Source organism: Propithecus coquereli, unplaced genomic scaffold (genome assembly GCF_000956105.1).
Source record: "Propithecus coquereli isolate 6110/MARCELLA unplaced genomic scaffold, Pcoq_1.0 Scaffold336, whole genome shotgun sequence".
Taxonomy (NCBI): Eukaryota; Metazoa; Chordata; class Mammalia; order Primates; family Indriidae; genus Propithecus; species Propithecus coquereli.
The window spans coordinates 1,772,371-1,791,841 of NW_012149019.1; the positions used below are offsets into that span (position 1 = coordinate 1,772,371).

General features: G+C 47.2%; 1 protein-coding gene across 4 annotated transcripts in view; it reads right to left on the reverse strand.

Moving 5' to 3' along the window:
- GRB10 (growth factor receptor-bound protein 10) overlaps positions 1-19,471 on the reverse strand; it is a 180,414-nt gene that overhangs the window by 103,074 nt on the left and 57,869 nt on the right. For 3 of the 4 annotated variants that reach the window (XM_012650633.1, XM_012650634.1, XM_012650635.1), the window contains exon 3: positions 18,043-18,138. The exons of the other annotated variant lie outside the window; for it this stretch is intronic. In XM_012650633.1, coding sequence (XP_012506087.1) covers positions 18,043-18,093 — 51 coding nt within the window. In that variant the 5' untranslated portion in view covers positions 18,094-18,138. The remainder of the gene's footprint in view (positions 1-18,042; positions 18,139-19,471) is intronic. 4 annotated transcript variants of the gene reach the window in all.

Consider the following 19,471-nt stretch of genomic DNA (forward strand, 5'->3'; position numbering starts at 1 on the left):
GTGATGATTCAAATTAGGCTATGAATATAATCTGAAAAACAACTAACTTTGAAATGAAATAAATGTGCTTTGATTCTGGCTAACCGCCAACTGTGACTCAAAGTTCTGGAAAACAGGGAGAGATTCCAGGTTTCCTCCCTGAATATTGCCTAGACCTGTCACTTGTCTCTCCCAGGTCATAGATGATCGCTGCATACGCTGAGCTTCCGGAGGTCTCAAAGGACCAGGCCACGATTTCACCAACAGGCCAAATCCCTACAGGAGGCAAAGGACACTCAGGGTCACCCAGCTACGTCACCCATTGACATATGCACCCACAGACCCCAGATAAAAAGGACGGAGTAAAAAAAGCACAAATTAACAAAAAGGCAGTGTAGCAGGCTAACGAGAGAGCACAGCTCTGAGGTTGGGAAGAGAAGGTTTGGAATCTCGGTGTACTAGCTGCGGGGACAGTCCCTTAGCATCTCTGAGCTTCGGCTTCCGTGTCTAAAACGGGGATTGCAACCCCAGTGGGTGCACAAAGCCAATGCAATCAAGTGAACCCAACTTCTGCAGCTTCAAGTTTCCCATTTTCTCTCTTGGTTTCAAAACCCACCTACACTAAAACCAGAAAACCAAACCAGGCACAGTTGGAAAGATGATCCGAGAAAGGGTTACCTTCCCAGCAGAGTACAGTGCACACCACAGGCACACAACACACCCACGCTCCTCCCCCATTAGCACGAGAGAGGCAGCTTCTCCTTAAACTTTCTCAACGGTAATTTCACTATCTGGAAAAGGTGCTCATCGTCCTGGCTGATCAGGAAAAGGCCCTGGTGTTTAACATGACGTAATCCATGTTGGTGGCTCTTCCTCATTTCGGAGCCCCTCTGCTGGGTGGAGGGCAGAGGGCCGAGGGGAAAGGCAGCCGGGTCTGGCCCAGCACTCCCCCCGATCCGCAGGCATACCTGGCTCAGGTGTGAAGGGCAGGGAGCCCCTGGAGCACGCTGAAGCGTGTGGCTCACAGGTCAAGAGGACGGAGGTTCCAGGTGATGCCTCCTTGAGGCGTCTCTTCTGTGGAGCTTTGTACAAAGCTCATTTTGGTCACAAAAATAAACAGCACAGATCCCAGGGCACAACGAACTCAGTCCTTCTGCCAAAGAGCTACTATCCCTCTAGGACAAAGCTTGGCCAGTCCTGACAGCGGGGAGGACTGTCACAGCCCAGCTTCGGTGTGGGCCACGAGCAACAGTTCACTGTGTCTTTTAGGCAGGAAACATCTCATTGTGGCATGAGCTGCATGTTTATAAACTGCTGGTAGGACAAGCGCTAGGATTCTGAGCAAATATCTTCACTCTCTGGGCCTATGTCCTCACCTGTAAAATCAGGGTTTTGGACCACGTGATTTCTAAATTTCTTTTCAGCTCTAAGGTTGAAATCCACAAAAATGTTCTGAAGCTGATCTCTTCCTGGAACCATGGCTAAAATAGTATTATGGGTGACTTCTGAACTTCTGGCCAATACAGAATATCAAGGATAGGATATACCCTCTCCTTAAAGAACTAAGAAACAGAAGTGGTTTTCACACAGTGGACAGCAGGCAGCATGGGGCAGCGATTCCTGAGACAGAAGACGCCCCTCGCGCCCACTTCGCTGCCTGGAGAGTTTCCGAGCTGCAACGCGAGGAGGACCCTGCTCTGGGGTCTTTCTAAGGAGACAGAGGTCAGCGCTCAGGGGAGCCAAGGCAGAGAGGACAGCACTCCACGGAGGACAGCGCTGCAGACCTGCAGAGGGCTCCCCACAAATCCTCGGCAGAGTATGGACTGGCACATGCACAAAGGAGACCACCGAGGCAGGGAAGAACCGCCAGAAAGGAGTGGGCAGAACCACCCCCAGAGGGCGGGGAGAAGTGCGTTCCCACCAACCCACGTGGAAAACCTCCCTCCACGTGGTCTTAACAGTGAGGGCAAATGAGCCCCAAACTAAAAGTGACTCCAGGCCCAACTCACAGAGCTTATGAGCAAGCCCCAAAAGGATCAAACTGTGTCCAAGAAGCTCGACTATTCCCGGAACAGAGCCTAAAAACACTTAAAGGAACACCCCCACAAAAAAGCCAGCACCCAGCCATGTAAAATTCACCATGTCTGGCATCCAATAAGAATTATCGGGCGTGAAAAGAAAGTAAGGCCCACAATGGTAAGAGAAACCAACTACGAGAAACAGATCTAGCAACGTCCAGAATTGGAAGACAGGATGTTACAAAGGTGTTCAAGAAGGGAAGGGAAAGCGTGGGTCTCATAGGAAAGAAACGGAAGACACAAAATGACCAACCGAACCTCTAGAGAGACAAATACCCTGGGATGAAAGATACACCGTCAGACACCACGCTTCTCACTCCCCCCCAGTCTCCAAGGACACACGCGGAGGCTCCCCGCGCACAGAGAGGCCTGGGGTAGGAGAGCGCCCCAAGAGGACAGTAACAGAAACTGTCCTGAACGAAACAGAGGGAAGGGGAAGGTGGAAAGTGTGCCCCAACCCCAAGTCATGCCAGTGTGGGGGAGGAAGAAGCAACTCTGGTTTGGGGCCTGAGAAAACTGAGCATGAAGCTGGTGCCTTCCACTTTCTAGCTATTTGGCCTCGCTTGATAAGGCAACAAAAGTCTCTGAGCCTCGCTTTTATTGTACGTAAATCTGGATAATACCCATTTCAAAGGGTTTGCTGGGAAGACTGACATGAAGTACAAAAAGTCCCATCACAAAACGCAGGCTGGCTCCCTGCTCAACCCCCCAGGAGACAGCCTTCTCTCTGCTGGAGCCTAAAGTGAGCTGGTGGGGAGGAGAAACGGGCAGTGTCTTCGCTGTTCTTTTTTTAAAAATGTTTTACTTTAAATTATTATGAGTACATAATAGTTGTCTCCCCGGTCTTCTTGCTCACAGGTGTACATACTCTTACGCACTTGACAAGCAGTTATAAATGGCAGCAGCCTGGTTATTCATAGGACTACTTCAGCTCTGACAAACAGCAGAGAGTCAGAGCCAACTGGCCTCCAGCGCAGGAAGCAGCTGCAGGCTGTGCGCTTCTAATGCTGTCCCCAAAAGGAAGGACACTTGCATGAGAAGATGGAAGGGAGAGAGAGTGTGTGTACGTGTGTGTCTGTGTACACACGCACATATATACGTACATATGAAATTTGTACCACATGTGCAAACACAAGCAATACAAACTTGAAATGTACACAGGTACAGATAATCTACAGGTATCCATAGAGCCCTTCCTTTTTCTACCGCTAAAGTTACAAAACATTTCTTTACCCAAAAACTCTCCTCCCTGTATTGTGAACCTTGCTCATCATCAGTAGGTCTCAAGAGAATATCTTCCTGTGTCCATATCTCAACCAGGTGTTTAGATGAAAATGCTTTTTGGCACCTCTCCCCAAGACTTCATTCTCCAAACAGGGCCACGGCTGAGCTTTCCTTCACCCGACCCTCTTCCCAAGAGCCCAGACAGAACCGCTGGGAGGAGAACAGGCCCTGTCTTGATCCTCCCGAACAGGAACTCCTCTGTCACTCCGGAAGCCCAGCAAAGCGGGCAAGCCCAAGGGATGCCAGCCTGGGAGACTACGTTCTGGGTAAGAGATGCGAGCGGGGCTTCTAAGCTGAGACCCGGAGGCTCACGGAACCGTGCCCATCAGGACCCAAAAGTGGACATGAGGGATGCAGAGAAGGGCAGTGGGCGACCCCGGCCTGGGTGACCAGGGCAAAGGTCATTTACATGGAGAGGGGTTCATCGGAAGATGAATTTGATTTGAAACATCTTCCGAAATGCTGGCATCGCCCTGGTCTTGAGAATAGCAGTCTACGACCCTTCGGTCACTCACCCAAGACAGAAATCAGTCAGCCTCAAACTCTTCCTTCGCCATGTAGAACTGCTTACCAAATCCTGATTACTTTGCCTTCTAAACCTACTTCAACCCACGCTTTCCTCTCATGGCCACCACAGCATCCTAGGCTTAGGCGGCCCCGAGTCTGGTCCTAGGCACTGCTGACACACAGTAGTCTTGAAGTGACTGGCCTGCCGGAATCACACTCCCACACGAGGGACACAGAGTATCGAGCCCAGGGACTCACAAGCCTGGGTCTTAAGTGCTCACTCTATACCTAATACTAAAGTCTTTGAAGACCAGTGAGCTAAGTTTACTCTAAATCAATTTGCATATTAAAGAGCAGGTTTCAAATACACATTAATACCCAGTCCACTAGGAGCCCGACACACACCACGCCCATCCTAAAACTGTAACCATCCTAAACCGGAAAGCAGAGATTGCCATCCACAGCTCTCAGAGGGACAAGAACATTTTACTAAGCAATGAGAAGGGGCCTGCAATTAGTGAGCAATGTCTAAGCTTACTAAGTACGACATAATCTTCACCAATGGTGACACAGTCATGGGTGACCAATCACAGAGCTTCACAAACTTGGAGTATCCAACCTCTTGGTCACCTAAGCAGAAGAGAAATACAGTTGATCTCAGAGAGACTCACTCATTCAACAAATATTCACCAAGCACCTATTCTATGCCCAGTACATCAGTGCTTAAAGCAAAGATCCTGCCCTCATGGAGTTCATATTTTATCTGGAGAAAATAGACAGTAAGCAATAAGCACACCATGCAATTTACTTATCTAGAATTTCAGAGCGCTTTGCTATGGAATAAGAGAAAAGAACTGGGCAGAATAAACATGGAGGAGGCTGCAATTCAAGTGGAACTGGTAAGGGGCCAGGAGGAAGACTGCCAGGAAGAAGGACAGGCCCACAGGTGTCCCAGAGCAAAGCTGGAGACACAAAGAATGTCACCGCAGGCAGAGTCCACAGTCCCTGCAAAGCACCTTAACATCCTCACCTTCACTACGACCACCCCAAAATGCACCAACGACGACAGTGGTATTCCTGTTCTTTAACTGGGGCTCGGGCTGCCACTGTGGCATGTAGAAGAGAACCTTCTCCCTTCCCACATCTCCCAATGAGAGACCCTTAAACATTTAGGGGCCTCCTATCCTTGGAGGCCTCCCCGTCATCTTCCCGGATTTGCCAGAACAAATCATCTAATGGTCTAAGATGTGATATGTTCTGTCTTTTTAGGTTTTTTTTTTTTTTTGAGACAGAGTCTCACTGTGTTGCCCCGGCTAGAGTGCTGTGGCGTCAGCCTAGCTCACAGCAACCTCAAACTCCTGGGCTCAAACGATCCTCCTGCCTCAGCCTCCCGAGTAGCTACAGGCATGCGCCACCATGCCCGGCTAATTTTTTCTATATATATTTTTAGTTGTCCAGTTAATTTCTTTCTATTTTTAGTAGAGACGGGGTCTCGCTCTTGCTCAGGCTAGTTTCAAACTCCTGAGCTCAAACAATCCTCCCGCCTCGGCCTCCCAGAGAGCTGGGATTACAGGCGTGAGCCACCGCGCTTGGCCTTTTGTTTTGTTTTTAATCTCACATTAAGAACAATTTCAAGCCACTTTTATTCCATGGTCCAGATAAACGGAGTATGATATCAGAGAAAAACTTACATTTGGGGAGATCTGATCCCTGTAAAATGGATGTCTGTATTACTCAGGGTAGTTCTATAAAACTGCAAGATTCAACACCATTTTTAAAAGCAATTAAGGTGCTGCGTATATTCACACATATGTACTATTTTTTATATATATGGGTATACATATATATACGCTATAAAATAAAATCTCACTAATGACCTGAAATTAAACTACTTGGTATAGAATATTATTTTACAGTGCTTTCATACTGGATTTTAGAAAATAATCAATTTCTATCTTTCTAAATATGTATTTAAAAGGGAAAGACTAGCTAATCTCCTAATAAGCTCATTTCCAATTTCTCCTAGAGTGCCCCTAAAATAAATGGGTTATATTGAGCACCTTAAGCTAAGATGTTCATTTACAGGCTTAAAAACTCATTAATGAACTTTAAAAGCTGGAATAAACAATGCTTACTAAATAAAGGATTTATAAAATTGTAAAAAAAGTCGTGACCGTCCTTAACAATTACAGGAGATACACTTTCCCCATGAAATAAATGTTATAACTAGCTCCTTACATTCCCAACATACTTTGGAATTTCCCACCGATAATGAAAAATTTTGTTTTTCCTGTGACTTTTATAATGTTTCTTCTTTAAACAGTACTATCAAGTGATCAAATCCCAGTTCCTGTATCCTAAACAGGTTCTCTGGCACCTAGAAATAACTGGTGGAGACATATCCTTCTCCTCCCACACCCCCTGCTACCCCGGCTGCTCAGAGCAGGGCTGAAAACCTTCACAGAACTTAAACCCACTCAGCAAGCCCCAGAGAACCCCTAGTACAGCTGCAGGTGGAATCCATCTTCATGAGCTAAATATTTACTTTTTTCTTAGGGATCAATTATAGGGAAATCTCACGGAAGTTAGAAATAATCTTCATATCACAGTAACTTCAAATACTTTTTTTGTTTCTCCCTAGTTAGTATAATGATAACAATAAAAAAAAAGGTATCAGGAGTCACTTTCTCAGGATCTACCTCATACACACATAAATATTTAAAGTTTTGAGGAAACTGCCAAAGAGTATTTAGTGCATGACAAAGACAAGATCGTGAAGCTTAAGTAGTCCCTCCTGCCGAGGCTCACAACTGGTGGCAGCAAGAGCAGGTGACGGGCCGGCTGACACCACGTGCCAAATGAGGCACAGAGCAGAGGCCAGGACACATCCCGGACAGGGAGGCCAGCAAACAAGCCACCACATGCCCAAAGGGAAAAATAACGGTGAGAGTGCAGGATTCTCGCATGCTGTCACAAATTCAGTATGAGTTATAAAACAGAACTCAACCATGGTTACAGCCTTAAAGACCAGACACTTAAAATAGAAATTTAAGTAAAGAAGATCATGTTTAAATTACTCCATATGCATTTAGTAAAAGGAATAATTTTAAAGTTCCTCTGTCCCTTAAAGAAATGGTTGTAACTGCCCCAATTTTTGTCAACGTATTTACTGCTTGTTTAAACCATTTCATTTCTCTCTGTCTGGCTGTCGAGAGCACTTACAATAAGCATCCAATAGATTTTCTCTCCTGTGACGGAGGGAACATAGAAGTTTCACAGCACCCACTCCAGAGAGGGAAATTGCTGTAATAAACGCCCTCTTCATCCAGGGGCCAGAAAGGAAAGAAATATCCTGCTTCACTGAAAGGTTCATAAACCATTAACACGAATACCATGTGTATTACTCGCCACATTCAAACCCTTATAACGTGGTAAAAGCGCTCAACCATGAACCTGCTTTAAACTTTCTTGGAGAATACAACAGTCCTCCCTTATCCAAGGTTTTGCTTTTTGCACTGTTACAGTTACCCACAGTCAACTGTGGTCTGAAAATATTGAATAGACAATTCCCGAAAAAAACAGCTCAGTTTTAAATTGCTACCCTTCTGAGCAGCATGACGAAACCCTGCGTGGACCCGCTCCATCCTGCCCGGGACGGGCAGATCCGTGCTGCCTCGCTCCCTACCCCGGTCACGCAGAAGCCGTCTCGGTGGTCAGATGGACTGTCACGTACTGCCGTGCTCGTGTCCAAGTAGCCCTTTTTGTACTTAATACTGGCTCCGACGCTGGCAATTCGGATATGCCAGAGAGAAGCTGCAAAGTGCTTCCTTTAAGTGAAAAGGTGAAAGGTCTTCAGTTAATAAAGATACAAAATAAACTCTATGCTGAGCTTGCTAAGATCTATGGTAAGAATGAATCGTCTATCCATGACAGTTTGAACGTTTTGCTGTTACACCTCACACTACAAAAGTTACAGCCATAGTGCATGGTAAGTACTTAGCTAAGTAAGACGGAAAAGTTTCCATTAGATTTGTAGGCAGAAGACATGAAGAGCCATGTTCTGACCGATGGCGTTCAGGTTCGGTACTACCCGAGGTTTTGGGCACCCACTGCGGATCCTGAAACGTATCCCCCAAGGACGAGGAGGGGCCGCTGTACAGAACTCGCTGCAGTGGGTCTGGACACCCACTGTGCCCAGCAGGCTCCACCCCACACAAAGCTGCTGTCACCCTTCCTGAGGCAGGAATCGGCCTGAGCTCAGGCACCCGCTCTGTGACTCACGTCTCTGTGCCACTTCACCCCCATGACACTCCTGGGGAGACATGGGAGGGAATGAAGTTCTCCACGTAGCTGCCAAGCTCCTGCCCCGGCGTCAAACACCGTAATGCCCACTCTGGGAAATGGCGCACAGTCCCCACCGCAGGCCGCGGAGCAGGTGACAGAGATCGTACTGCTGGAACCGGGCATGTGTGTCTCCGTCAACAGGCACACGATTCCTGACTGCAGCAGAACTCGGGTGTGAAACCAGGACAATGTCGACCTCCCTCGAGGGCAGGGCTACCCCAGGAGGGAACACTGACCCTGAGGCAGGGGGGCAGCCAGTCTCGAAAACGTGTGATGAGAGCGCCCAGGCGGAGGCCAGGTCAGCGTGGACCTGCAGGCACGGCGGGTGCAAGGGCAGCAGCCAGACGTGGCGAGGAGGTGAGAGGGGCTGGGAGGGGGTGAGAGAGGTGGTGGCGGACAAGACCACGCAGGGTAACACGCCACGCCGATCACTCGGCAGACACCAGAAAACACCCCCAGCATGTCTAATGCCAGTGAGGAGCTGTCACATCACTGGCACCCAATGAGTGCCTGGCATGTTCACGTAAACCCGCGCTGAGGGAGGGTCCGAGAGAGCGAGGGTGGCAGCCAAGGCCAGGACTGCACTGTGACAGAGCGACAGGGCGCCGGCCCTCCCTGTACCTGACGTTATTTACACCGCGGGTCCACACACAGCTTGTTCGTCACAAAGCCTCTCCGCAGACGAGGCTGCACTGTCCGCATGGGGTTATTTCTAATCCCGCCTCCCCCACTTAGTGAGGATGCTGCGCTCAGGATCAAGTTGTTGATCCCCACACTCAGCCTCAGGCTGCAGAAGCCAGAAAGGCCACATTCTCTCCTCGTGAAGGTAGAAAATACATATAAGCACTCTGCAAATGCCAAGAACCTGAACCCGAAAACCAATTTAAACCACATTTATACAAAATTTACTCTACTTTTAGTAAAGTTATGAAGAAGTAAGTAAAGCAAAATATAACTTGCAGAGATACTTACTTTAACAATACCAAATAGTGATTCTTCCTCTTTGAAAGGAGAGAAAAGTTTCAGTGAAACAATGATTTCCTTGGTAGCGAAGGCCTCGAACTCCATCTCTGGAACCTCAGGCAGAGGGTCAAGGCTGTCCCACTGACTGCCATAAAACAGCAGGTGCTGCCGGGGACACTGGGCTCCAAGCTCCGCCATGCTGCTCAGCGGGGAAATAAACCGTTTTCTTTCCTCTACTATCCGTACACTTGTTAAAGCCCAGGCTGTGTTTTAAACACTTGTTTTCCCAGAATGGGCAATCACTAAGAAAGTGACAATCATTTCCTCACTGCCCAAAGAACCAAATAAAATGTTCTCATGCAGTTTGGTCCCATCTTAAAACTAAGCTGGGTTTCAGGTGAAGTCTAGAATGAGGGTAAACTCCTCGGCCAGCCCCCCACTGCCTCATGAACCAGTTTGGGGGCAAAGGAAGAGGAGGGAGGCATCCTCAGGGACCCAGCCCCTTGATTCCAACAGCAAAGGCCACGCTCGGACTGACCCAGCCAGGGTCTCATGCTCCAGCCCCTGGTGCCCCTGGTCAGGTGGGAATTCCTAAGGCCCACTCATCTGGCCCTCGGGGCTCTCACTGCACAAAAGTACGAGCTTCAGTGCTAGAAGTCTTGCATGCCCAGCGGCAGCACTGGGACTGGAACCCCAGCCAGCCTGGCCCCCGGGCTGGCTCACTTCCTACTGGCCATGTGGCCTCCCACAAAGGGTGCTGGCTCTTGGTGGAGCTGAGCCGGGACTGGAAAACCTGCTCAAGATAAACAGATACAGGAAGGTGGGAGGCGGGTCACACTGACAGCCACAGAGGGACTCCCCACATGAAACCCCCCGACCCTCACACCCCAGGGCGGTGGTGAGCAGCCAGTCAAGGACGATCTACACAAGGACAGTGGGCATCACAGGTCTCTCGGGAAGAGTGGAGGACAGCGGGAGTGGGTAGAGGCTGTCCCCGCACGACCCTCCACTGGCCAGAGGCAGTGGGCTCGGAAGTCCCAACAGCACCTTGTGAAATCTCACCACACACGAAGGACACACCAAGGCCACGACGGGCCATAAGGCAAAGCCTGAACTTCAGTTCCAAACACCAGTTGCCACAGACAGAAAAACCACAAGCACGACTTAAATCTCGAGACAGTTCAGACTAGCGCTTCTCAACCCACCTGAGGGGAAGGAGTTTTTGCTGCTGTTACTGTTATCAATCTGCCAAGCCTAGATGCTTCCTCAGCAGGACAGAAACAAATTACTAGAAAATGAAATAAACAAGACAAAGGTAAGATACACACCCACATTGTTACTATTAAATTCAACACTCAATTGCTATAAAAGTTTCTAACCATGTTTTCTCCATTTCTGGACTTATCATGGGCTGGAAGTAAACATGGCTGCCCAGGTCACCTGGGGGTGGGGGTGTGTGAAGACACCTCCCCTCAAAAAGGCCAATCTTGAGCAAAAATGCCAGATGGGTGTGGTGCCCTGAAAGAAGAACGTGACAGCCACCCCAGCTCTGATCTGGTCAGCCCCACCTGGAGTGTTGATTAATTCCGGTCATTTGCCTTGAAGAGGGGCAGGCAAAACAGGAGGCTGGGAACAGGGAAAGGTGCCACCAATCCCAACAAAGGAAGGATGCCTCAAGGAGCTGGGGGCTGGGTGGGTCATGATACATGACATGCAACTTCAAACACAGGGCTAGACGGAATCCACTTGCTCTGTGTTACCGTGAAGGCCAGAAGGGAGCACTCAGTGTTACAGACAGGCTCATTCTCACTGATGGTAAGTAAGTAGGCTGTCTCTGGGGGTAATGAGTTCCCTTCCATCTGGTAATCAGTGACATAAAACGACTCGTGCAAGGGAAACACAGTTCACTCAAGGATTCATGCTCCAGCCAGGTATACCATGATGCCTTTCCAACTCTGAGTACCTAAGGTACCATCATCTGTGGTGGGGAAACACGCCTGCAAGAAGCTACATCTGTACACAAAGTCATGCCTGCTGCTGCCACCGTACCTGCTGCCTACCTGTCTGCCTGCTGCCCACCTGACTATCGTAATAACAACACACCAGCAGGCAAGGTTTAGTCTTCGTAGGTACATTATAAACTTTCAGACCTTACAACTGAAGAGGCACTACACGCCTGCCAGCCAAGCACATAGTGCCAAGGAGAAGATGGCCGGCAGAGCGGTTCAGGGCATATAGGCTTTGGGCTCGGCCCCACAAGCCTGATCCCTGATCTAACACGCACAAGCTGCATGACCCTGTGCAAGGAACCACTATCTGCAAGCCTTGGTTTCCTTGAAAAAAAAAAAAAATAGATAAAATAACACATGCAGAGTGCTTGCCACAGTATCAGACACAGAATAAAAATAATACGTAAAAGGTATGGCTTTATTCAGAAGAAATCTAAGACTTCAAGCCCATACCTAAGAAGATGATGCTGTCTGAGAAGACAAGACCTAGGCATTAAAAAGAGAAGCATTCAGAACACAATATAAACACATTTGCGTGTTTTTATTTCTATTTACTTACTTGTCATTTTCATTGATTCTAAGACACACGCCCCCATGTTAACATTTTAAAAATGCAAACACCGTACCGTCAGTGCACATTTGGGGACTATACATAATCATCTTTTTCTTTATTTTGACTGAAAAGCTGTCGTTAAAATTGACATATGGCATTTTAGGATCAAAGTAATTCAATAAGCACAGAATTGTAGGATACAAATTAAATGTTTTATTATAGTAGCTCTGAGGAGAAGGAGATCTTCGCCATCTGGACAATAACTCGTTCTCTTCAGTGCCACCGACATTCAACACGCACATACCTCACAGGCACAAACACACCTCTGGTACTCAGTGGGGGAAATGGCCTCTTCTGCCCTGATATGCTCATCTATAAAGTGGAGAACGTGAAGGTCCCCATCTCATAGGGTTGGTAGGAAGGCAAATCCAAGTAAAATCCTTGGCATGATGACAAGCATATCATAAATGCCTCGTTTTTCTCATCTTTAAAATGGGTATCATGGGGGTAGCCACTTCACAGAGTTGGCAGAGGGCTGAAGACAAGTACGCAGAAAGTGTCTAATCTTTTCCCCATTGCCAACCCTTCCTCCCACTGAGCAGTTAGCTTGCAGGTTGTTGACAGCATCCTAGGCTATACCAACCCACGGTCAGTGGCTGCACCTGTGTCTTCCTCTAGAGCTGAGGGCTCTCTGCAGGGAGAGCTGGCATTCTGTTCATCTGGTACCTCAGTATCCGCCACAGTGTGCCTACCAACTTTGTTCACAAAATGGCAAGGGAATGAACAAACTAGTCGAAGTTACCTAGAATATGTGAACTAAAATAAAATCTTAAATCTCCCCCGCACCGGCTGACTGAATGGACCTCCTCTTGCCCAAGGGGATACCCAAAAACTGAGTTGCTGGCCATGAGAAGGGAGGTCAGACATGCCTTATGCCCCCTCCCTTCTTGGAGACATCCTTTGTAACTCAGTAACAGGCCTAAGGCCATGCACGACAAACATGCAGGTCCTCAATATACAGAACAAATCACTTGAGTCCGGGTATATATCAGGTGGCTTGTCTCTGACTTTAACTTAAAACATGTCAAGCCTTTAGACAAAGCTTCATTTCTTTAACCAGTTACAAATCAAAGAGTCTTTAAACCCACCTATAAGCTATAGCGTCTCCCCCTCCTTTGAGATGTCCCACCTTTTCGGGCCAAACCAACATCCGTCTTCCATGTATTGGTTTATGACTTTACCTGTCACCCCGTCTCCCTGAAATGTATAAACCCAAACTGTAACCCAGCCACAGCAAGTTCACTTGTTCAAGGCTTCTTGGGTGTGGTTCCGGGCCATGGTCCTCAAATTTGGCTCAGAATAAACCTCTTTAAATTATTTTACAGAGTTTTGCTTCTTTTCCGTTGACAAACATTTAAAGAATAGGCTCTTCAATTGATTCCATAAGTTACAGAAAGTATAAAAACACATACGATTTACTAATATGGCATTAACTACCTTGGATTCCAGTAAATAAAGCCAGTTAACAGCAATTTGCTAGATTGGTGAGAAATATCTTCCCAAACCACATGTCATCTATTTTTTTAACACATTGACTGCCACACTAGAAAAAAAAGTTTTTTTCCTTGGGGACACAGTGTTTTATTACAAAAACAGAATAAAAACTTTGAAAACAAAATGATCCTTTCTAATTTAATGAAAAATTTGTTATTTTTTATTGCTTCCTGTGGGTAAGTTGTATGCAACTTCAAATATATTTCTCAAGGCTCCCAAGGTGAAGACACAGGTGAGTGACGGATGCTGCACGAGGCCCTGGGGCCCCAGACTAGGGAAGGTTAAACACAACTCACATGGCAGTTAACCTGTTAAGTGAATATTCCACTGTGATTTCAAAGACCTTGAAAAGACTGTAATCTCAAATTTACATAGGTATCACAAACATCACTTAAAAATTTTACATTCTTAAAAAATAATTCTAGTCTCCTAAAAAAAAACTCAGCTTACTCATCAAAACAATGGCACACATTTAATAAGAGTCTTTTATGTGCTAAACACAATGCCAAGGGCTTTATGTTATGTGACCTCTAATTCTCACAATGAAGCTGTAAAGATAGATATAAGAAGAATTTAAATAAAGTGCCAGCAGTCAGGCAGCTGAATAGTAGAGTCGACACATTTACAAAGTACCTGTTTTACCTCACAAAACACCTCTACAATATAGTTGCTGCTACTAAATTCAGAATCATAATCTTAAAAATATCTGGAAAACTATTCTAGGTAAATGTCCTATCGACTGGAAAAGTCACAATAACAACAAGGGATATTTCAAATGACCTTTGCAACCTCCCACCTCAAATATGAAAGTAGCAGTTACCATCAACAAATTTCTTGAAGAAATTGTGGTCCAATAAAACGTCCTTTTGCCAAAGTATGGGTGTGCAGTATTAAAAAAGGAAAAGCTATAGAATCACTTTGGCTAAAAAAAAAAAAAAAAGTAATAGAAGTGATAGACTTTGGGAATGGAACTCATTTCCAGGGACTGATCCCAAATCTAGACCATAAGGGATGATGTCATCCTTCGGCTCCTCCAGACACTACCAAAAGATTAAAGTACCTGGGGCATCCAACAGAAAATCCAAAGCTGTGTGTGATCAGCAAACAAAAAGTCTCATCTGGGGGCTGTCTCATACCCAGAAAATGGCGAGGAGACAAGCTGATATGGGGGGGGCCACTTTGGCCTCTGTCCATCCATAAGGCTCATTCTAGGGACTGGTGTTCTAGGAGTCGACAAACTTTTTCTGTAAAGAGCCAAACACTACCCAACCATGCAGATGCGGCCTGAAAGCAGCCACAGACAGTATGTAAATGAATGATCATGACTGTGATCCAATAAAACTTTATTCGTGAAGGCAGGCAGCGGGCCAGATTTGGCCCAGGGGCTGCAGTTCGCCAACCCCTGTACTAGTAGAACAAGTTCCCTGCTTGAGGGTTCAGGGACACAGCACTGAAATGGAACCAAAACAAGCAACCTGTGGTAACCCGGGGCTGGGACGAAATTTATCAGCATTAATGCTGTTTATATCTCCACCAACAAGCAGAGGCTATGGAGGGCAGGACTGCAAGGAGAGTTTCTAAGGTGGCTCGTTTCCAATACGAGCATGCATGTTTTTAATTCATAAATCAGGAAATTATAAAAATGAAAATATTACTTTTGGAAATTCAACAATAAACTTAATAACCTACATAAAATTTACATTCAAGTGTTTCATTTCTAAAGCGCAGTTCAACATTTGTGTAGCCAAACCTACCTTATTTTCTATTTTGCATTTTTCTGAAGGATAATAAATGTTGCTTTTATTTATCATAACTCTTGTCATACGTGTATAATCCCTTCTTCAAAACCCTGGAGGCTAGATGTGGTTGAGAATTAAGAAATTTCTGGACATGAGAACGATCACACGGAAGAGCACGGACACACATGCAGGGTCCCAAGGGAGCCCCGGAAGCCCCATCACGCTTCTGAGGCAGAGCGTGTGGACGGCGGAGTTCTGGACGGGCCAAGTCAGATTCTACCACGACACGAGAAATTTTTTCACTCCTCAGCACAGAGCTTTCTGGATTTTCAAATTGCAGACTATGACCTACAGGCCTCCGTTAATAGAACCCCCACTCCCCCCAAGCGCTCTCATTCCTGGTTGAATAAAATCTAACTTCTCCCCCATTGGTCAAGCCCATGACCATCCTCCTGGCTTCACACTCTCCTCCCGCAGGCTGAGCTGCACCCCGCGGGCCCTCCTCCCTGGGGAGGCCTCCCTTACCTCTGGCCCAGGCAGCCCACCCACCCCTCTCCTGTTGTCCTGTTTTATTTGCTTCAGAATCATTATCACTATTCACAAATACCTCATTTCACATCTATCTCCTCCACTGGGATCCAGTAGTCCCAGAGATTTGTCTGCTACGCTCAGAGGTGGCTTCTTGGGGCCAAAACTGTATGGGGCACTTGGCTGGCACTCAGGCAATATCGAAGGAATTTAAGATTACAACCCTTGCCCGGGCTTCTAAAAGTGTGGCCTACCAGGTGCTGGGTAACTTCCATACATTTCCTCTCATCCCCACAACCCTGACACGTCATTAACCCTTTTTTTAAACAACAGGGAAACTGAGGCACAGGAAAGTTGCATGATTACTCCAAGATCACAGAACTATGAAGTAGCACATTTTAAAGGAACAAGTCTTAAAAGCGAAGTGGATCGTTTCCTACCTTGCCAGACCCCTGTGCCCCCCGCTCCGATCGCTGCCTCCATGCCTGCCGCTGAAGGCAAGATGATTACATGTGACAACAATTCCGTGCTTCTACGTACATGAAAAAAACCACGTATCAGTGACTCATTGACAAACCGTCTATCTAATCCAAGCCACAGCTATGCGGGAACAGCTAGAATTAGAAAATTATTTGTATGTTGAAGATTTTAAGAAGAAATTTTTCTCTATAAAACCCCGGAGATTTATCTAATTACTATAATTGCGGATTGCTCAAGACTGGAACCCATTGTAAATCATCCCGTTTTCTGAGAAATTCTGGAACTGTCATCTAATTTTCCAAGAACAGGGGATCGATCCATGCTGCCAAGTCTTGCTGCCGGATTTTTAGAAGAGTAAGACAGTGCCTTCAAACGCCACTGAGCACTTCCTCAAAGGATGGCAGTGTATCCCAGGGAATGTCCACCCTTCCCTCAAGGCTTCCCGGCTACAAACACCTAACAAGTCCATAAAGTAAGGCATTGACACAAGCTTGGGCTCCTGCCATTTCTGTATGTACCAGCAGGAAATCGGAAATACCAGTGGGCGGTGGGGGAAGCCAAGCGGCTCCGTGTTGTGAACCTTCCCTGCACCATTATTTGGCCCTTAAAGCCTATTCCGTACTCAGCTGGGGATGACGCTACTAAAATGACCGTCAGAGGGTCTTGCTCCTGGGGATGCTGTCCTTTGAGTTCACTGATCCCACCCTCATGGGGCTAAGGGTGTGAAGGGCCAGGCAGCAGGCTGGGGGAGGGGTGCAGTCTGGGGCGGACCACTAGCCATAGCTAACTGGCCACAGGAAAACTGGACCCACGACCCGCAGGGACACACAGAGCTTTAATCAATGGGGTGAGGCCACCACAGCCTCTGTAGGAACAAGAGAACAACCACACATGAGGCAGAGGGGTGCCTTTACTAGAGGTCACACACTACACAGGCCCAGAAGGCACCACCAGACCTCACAGTTTGCTAAGGTTTCAATACTCTTTTCTGGCTTCTAACCAATTTTGGCTCTGTGTCAAATTCGATGATCGGAATGAATGGAATGCCTAATCTTCAGCCTTTCTTCGAAGGTTTGCTTCACTTTGATGCCAAAAAAAAAAAAAAAGGAAAAAAGAAAAAAAATTACAAAGACATCTCTTTGCAGCTCTAATGCTATACACAAATTCCCATCACTGTAGCTGAAAAGAGACTTCACAGACTAAGAGAGAAAAATAACAAGTTCAAAGAAGGGCAAAAATCTGAGCAAGGGCAGAGCCTAGAGCAGGACTCTGGAGAGACAGGGAGAGGGTGCGACCACTCCCGATGACAAAAGTGTTGATAAGGAGGAACCAAGATTCACCAACCAAATCTAAAGAACCGAGGACCACCCCTTCAAAGTAAAAGTACAAAATGAAACTTGTTTCGAAAGATGAGGGGACTTGCAGACAGAACTTTTCCAGAAGCCCAGGAAGAGCTGGAGAACTGAAGGAACAGAAATGAACTTGTTCTTCAACAAAACCCCACCTGGGGCTCTCAGGGAAGGGGAGAGCCTGTCTGTGGAGAGGACTCCGTCTACGATGGGCAGGTGACAGCCAGGCCAAGAGGCCCCCGTTAGGAAACCACCGCCTTCTTCGTTCCCACTTGCAAACCCTGTAAGCCCCGCTTCCAGCTGAGCACCCTGATAGCCACCATCACTCCAACGTGCCGCCAGGAGTGTGAGGACCGGGAGGTGCGAGCACTGTGGCTGCTGCGTCCCACGTATCTAGTCCTGGGGATCCACCCGCAGGAAAGCTTGTTGACAATAGACTCTTTCAGAACAGGATGCTGTGGTCAAATGGGAATACAAGGATGCTATCTTACAAAGCAAAGAAAAGCAAGGAAGACCAAGGCAGAAAGTGTCACGGTCCTCTACACCGTGGGACCACGCCAGCGTTTCCCTGAGACCTGCTAGTAAGGGAAAAGGCCCGTGGCTGCTGACCACCGCTATGCTCTGGCCCTCGACCGGCACCCTCTGGCCAGAGCAGAGGTCCGTGCCCACCCATACCTGGTAGTACGGATGGTGCAAAAGGGAATCAGGGCAGCCGGCTGAAGCCATGGGGTCCTCTGCCTTCTTCAAATTACACCTACTGCTCGGCGGCACCTGGAATAAAGACAGACTGTGAGAAGGCAGGCGGAGGAAACCCACTGCTTACCACTCACTCAAATGTGACACGTCCAGGGGGTGATTCCTGGACACGGTTTGTCAGCTTGGTTAGGTGCCTGCTCAGGGCACCAGCTTTCTGCTAAACATGAGGACATTATCGCCAACTACAGAACCTTGAGAGGTCATCTCTGTGGTGACCGGAGTCTGGGGGCTAGAAGGGCACCCCAAGGGGTAACAGTGACATCAGACCCACTAAATTGAACTCACACATTCTCAGCATTTGCCCTGAATCACTGGACCCTTTTTTCTTCTATAACATCTATTAACACCCCAAAGACTTTATCATACTTTGGGAAATATGAATTTAGGCAAATTCCAATGAAGTTCTAAAGGGAGGCAGGTGTGTGTGTGGCCAGGGCCAGGGCCAGGGCCTGTCACTTGAGTGAATGCTGGCTCTACTGGCCACAGCCAAGAACAAAACCACAGAGTTCAGTGGACATCAATCCTGACATGCGGATTCAACACTCTCCCTTGCAGGCCGCAGTCCCTGGTACCGCACAGCTTTGGTGTGAGCTAAGTTTAGTGGGTCTGGTGACACCCTCACCCCTGGATGGCTTTCTGCCCCACAGACTTGGGTGACCACACAGATGGCCTTTCAAGATTCCATAATTAGAGATATGAATTCTACCAATCAAAATAGCAAAAAAAAAAATCAAGGTAAAACTCTGCTGTGAGATGAACTATATCCCCCTAAAATTCATAAGTTGCTGTCCTAAACCCTAACACCTCAGAATGTGACTACAATTGTAGAGTCTTCAAACAAGTAATTAAGTTAAAATGAGGTCACTAGGGTGGCCTTCATCCAACATGACTGGTGTCCTTTCAGGAAGAGGAGATTAGGCCACAGACACGTACAGAGAGACAAACATGCGAGGACAGGGCAAGACGACCGCCACCACTCGCCAAGACAGGCCTCAGGAGAAACCAAACCTGCCTGTACCCTGATCTTGGACTTCCAGCCTCTAGAACTGCAAGAGAATAAATTTCTGCTGTTTAAGCTGCCTGGTTTGTGGTCCTTTGTTATAGGAGCCCTAGCAAACTAACACAGACCCAAAATATAAAAACACTCCTAAATTCCCATCACAGCTAAAATGAACAGAAGCATTCTAAATTCGTAAAATTTACCACCAATCACGTTTTCTGCCAGTGTTTCTCTCGGGTCCTTCAAATTACCAGTACAAGAATAAAAGAATGGCCCCAGAATAACCCACTGGGGCTGAAAGGAACTGGTTTAGCAAAGGCAGGTGCCTGCACGATGGTGGAAGAGCCC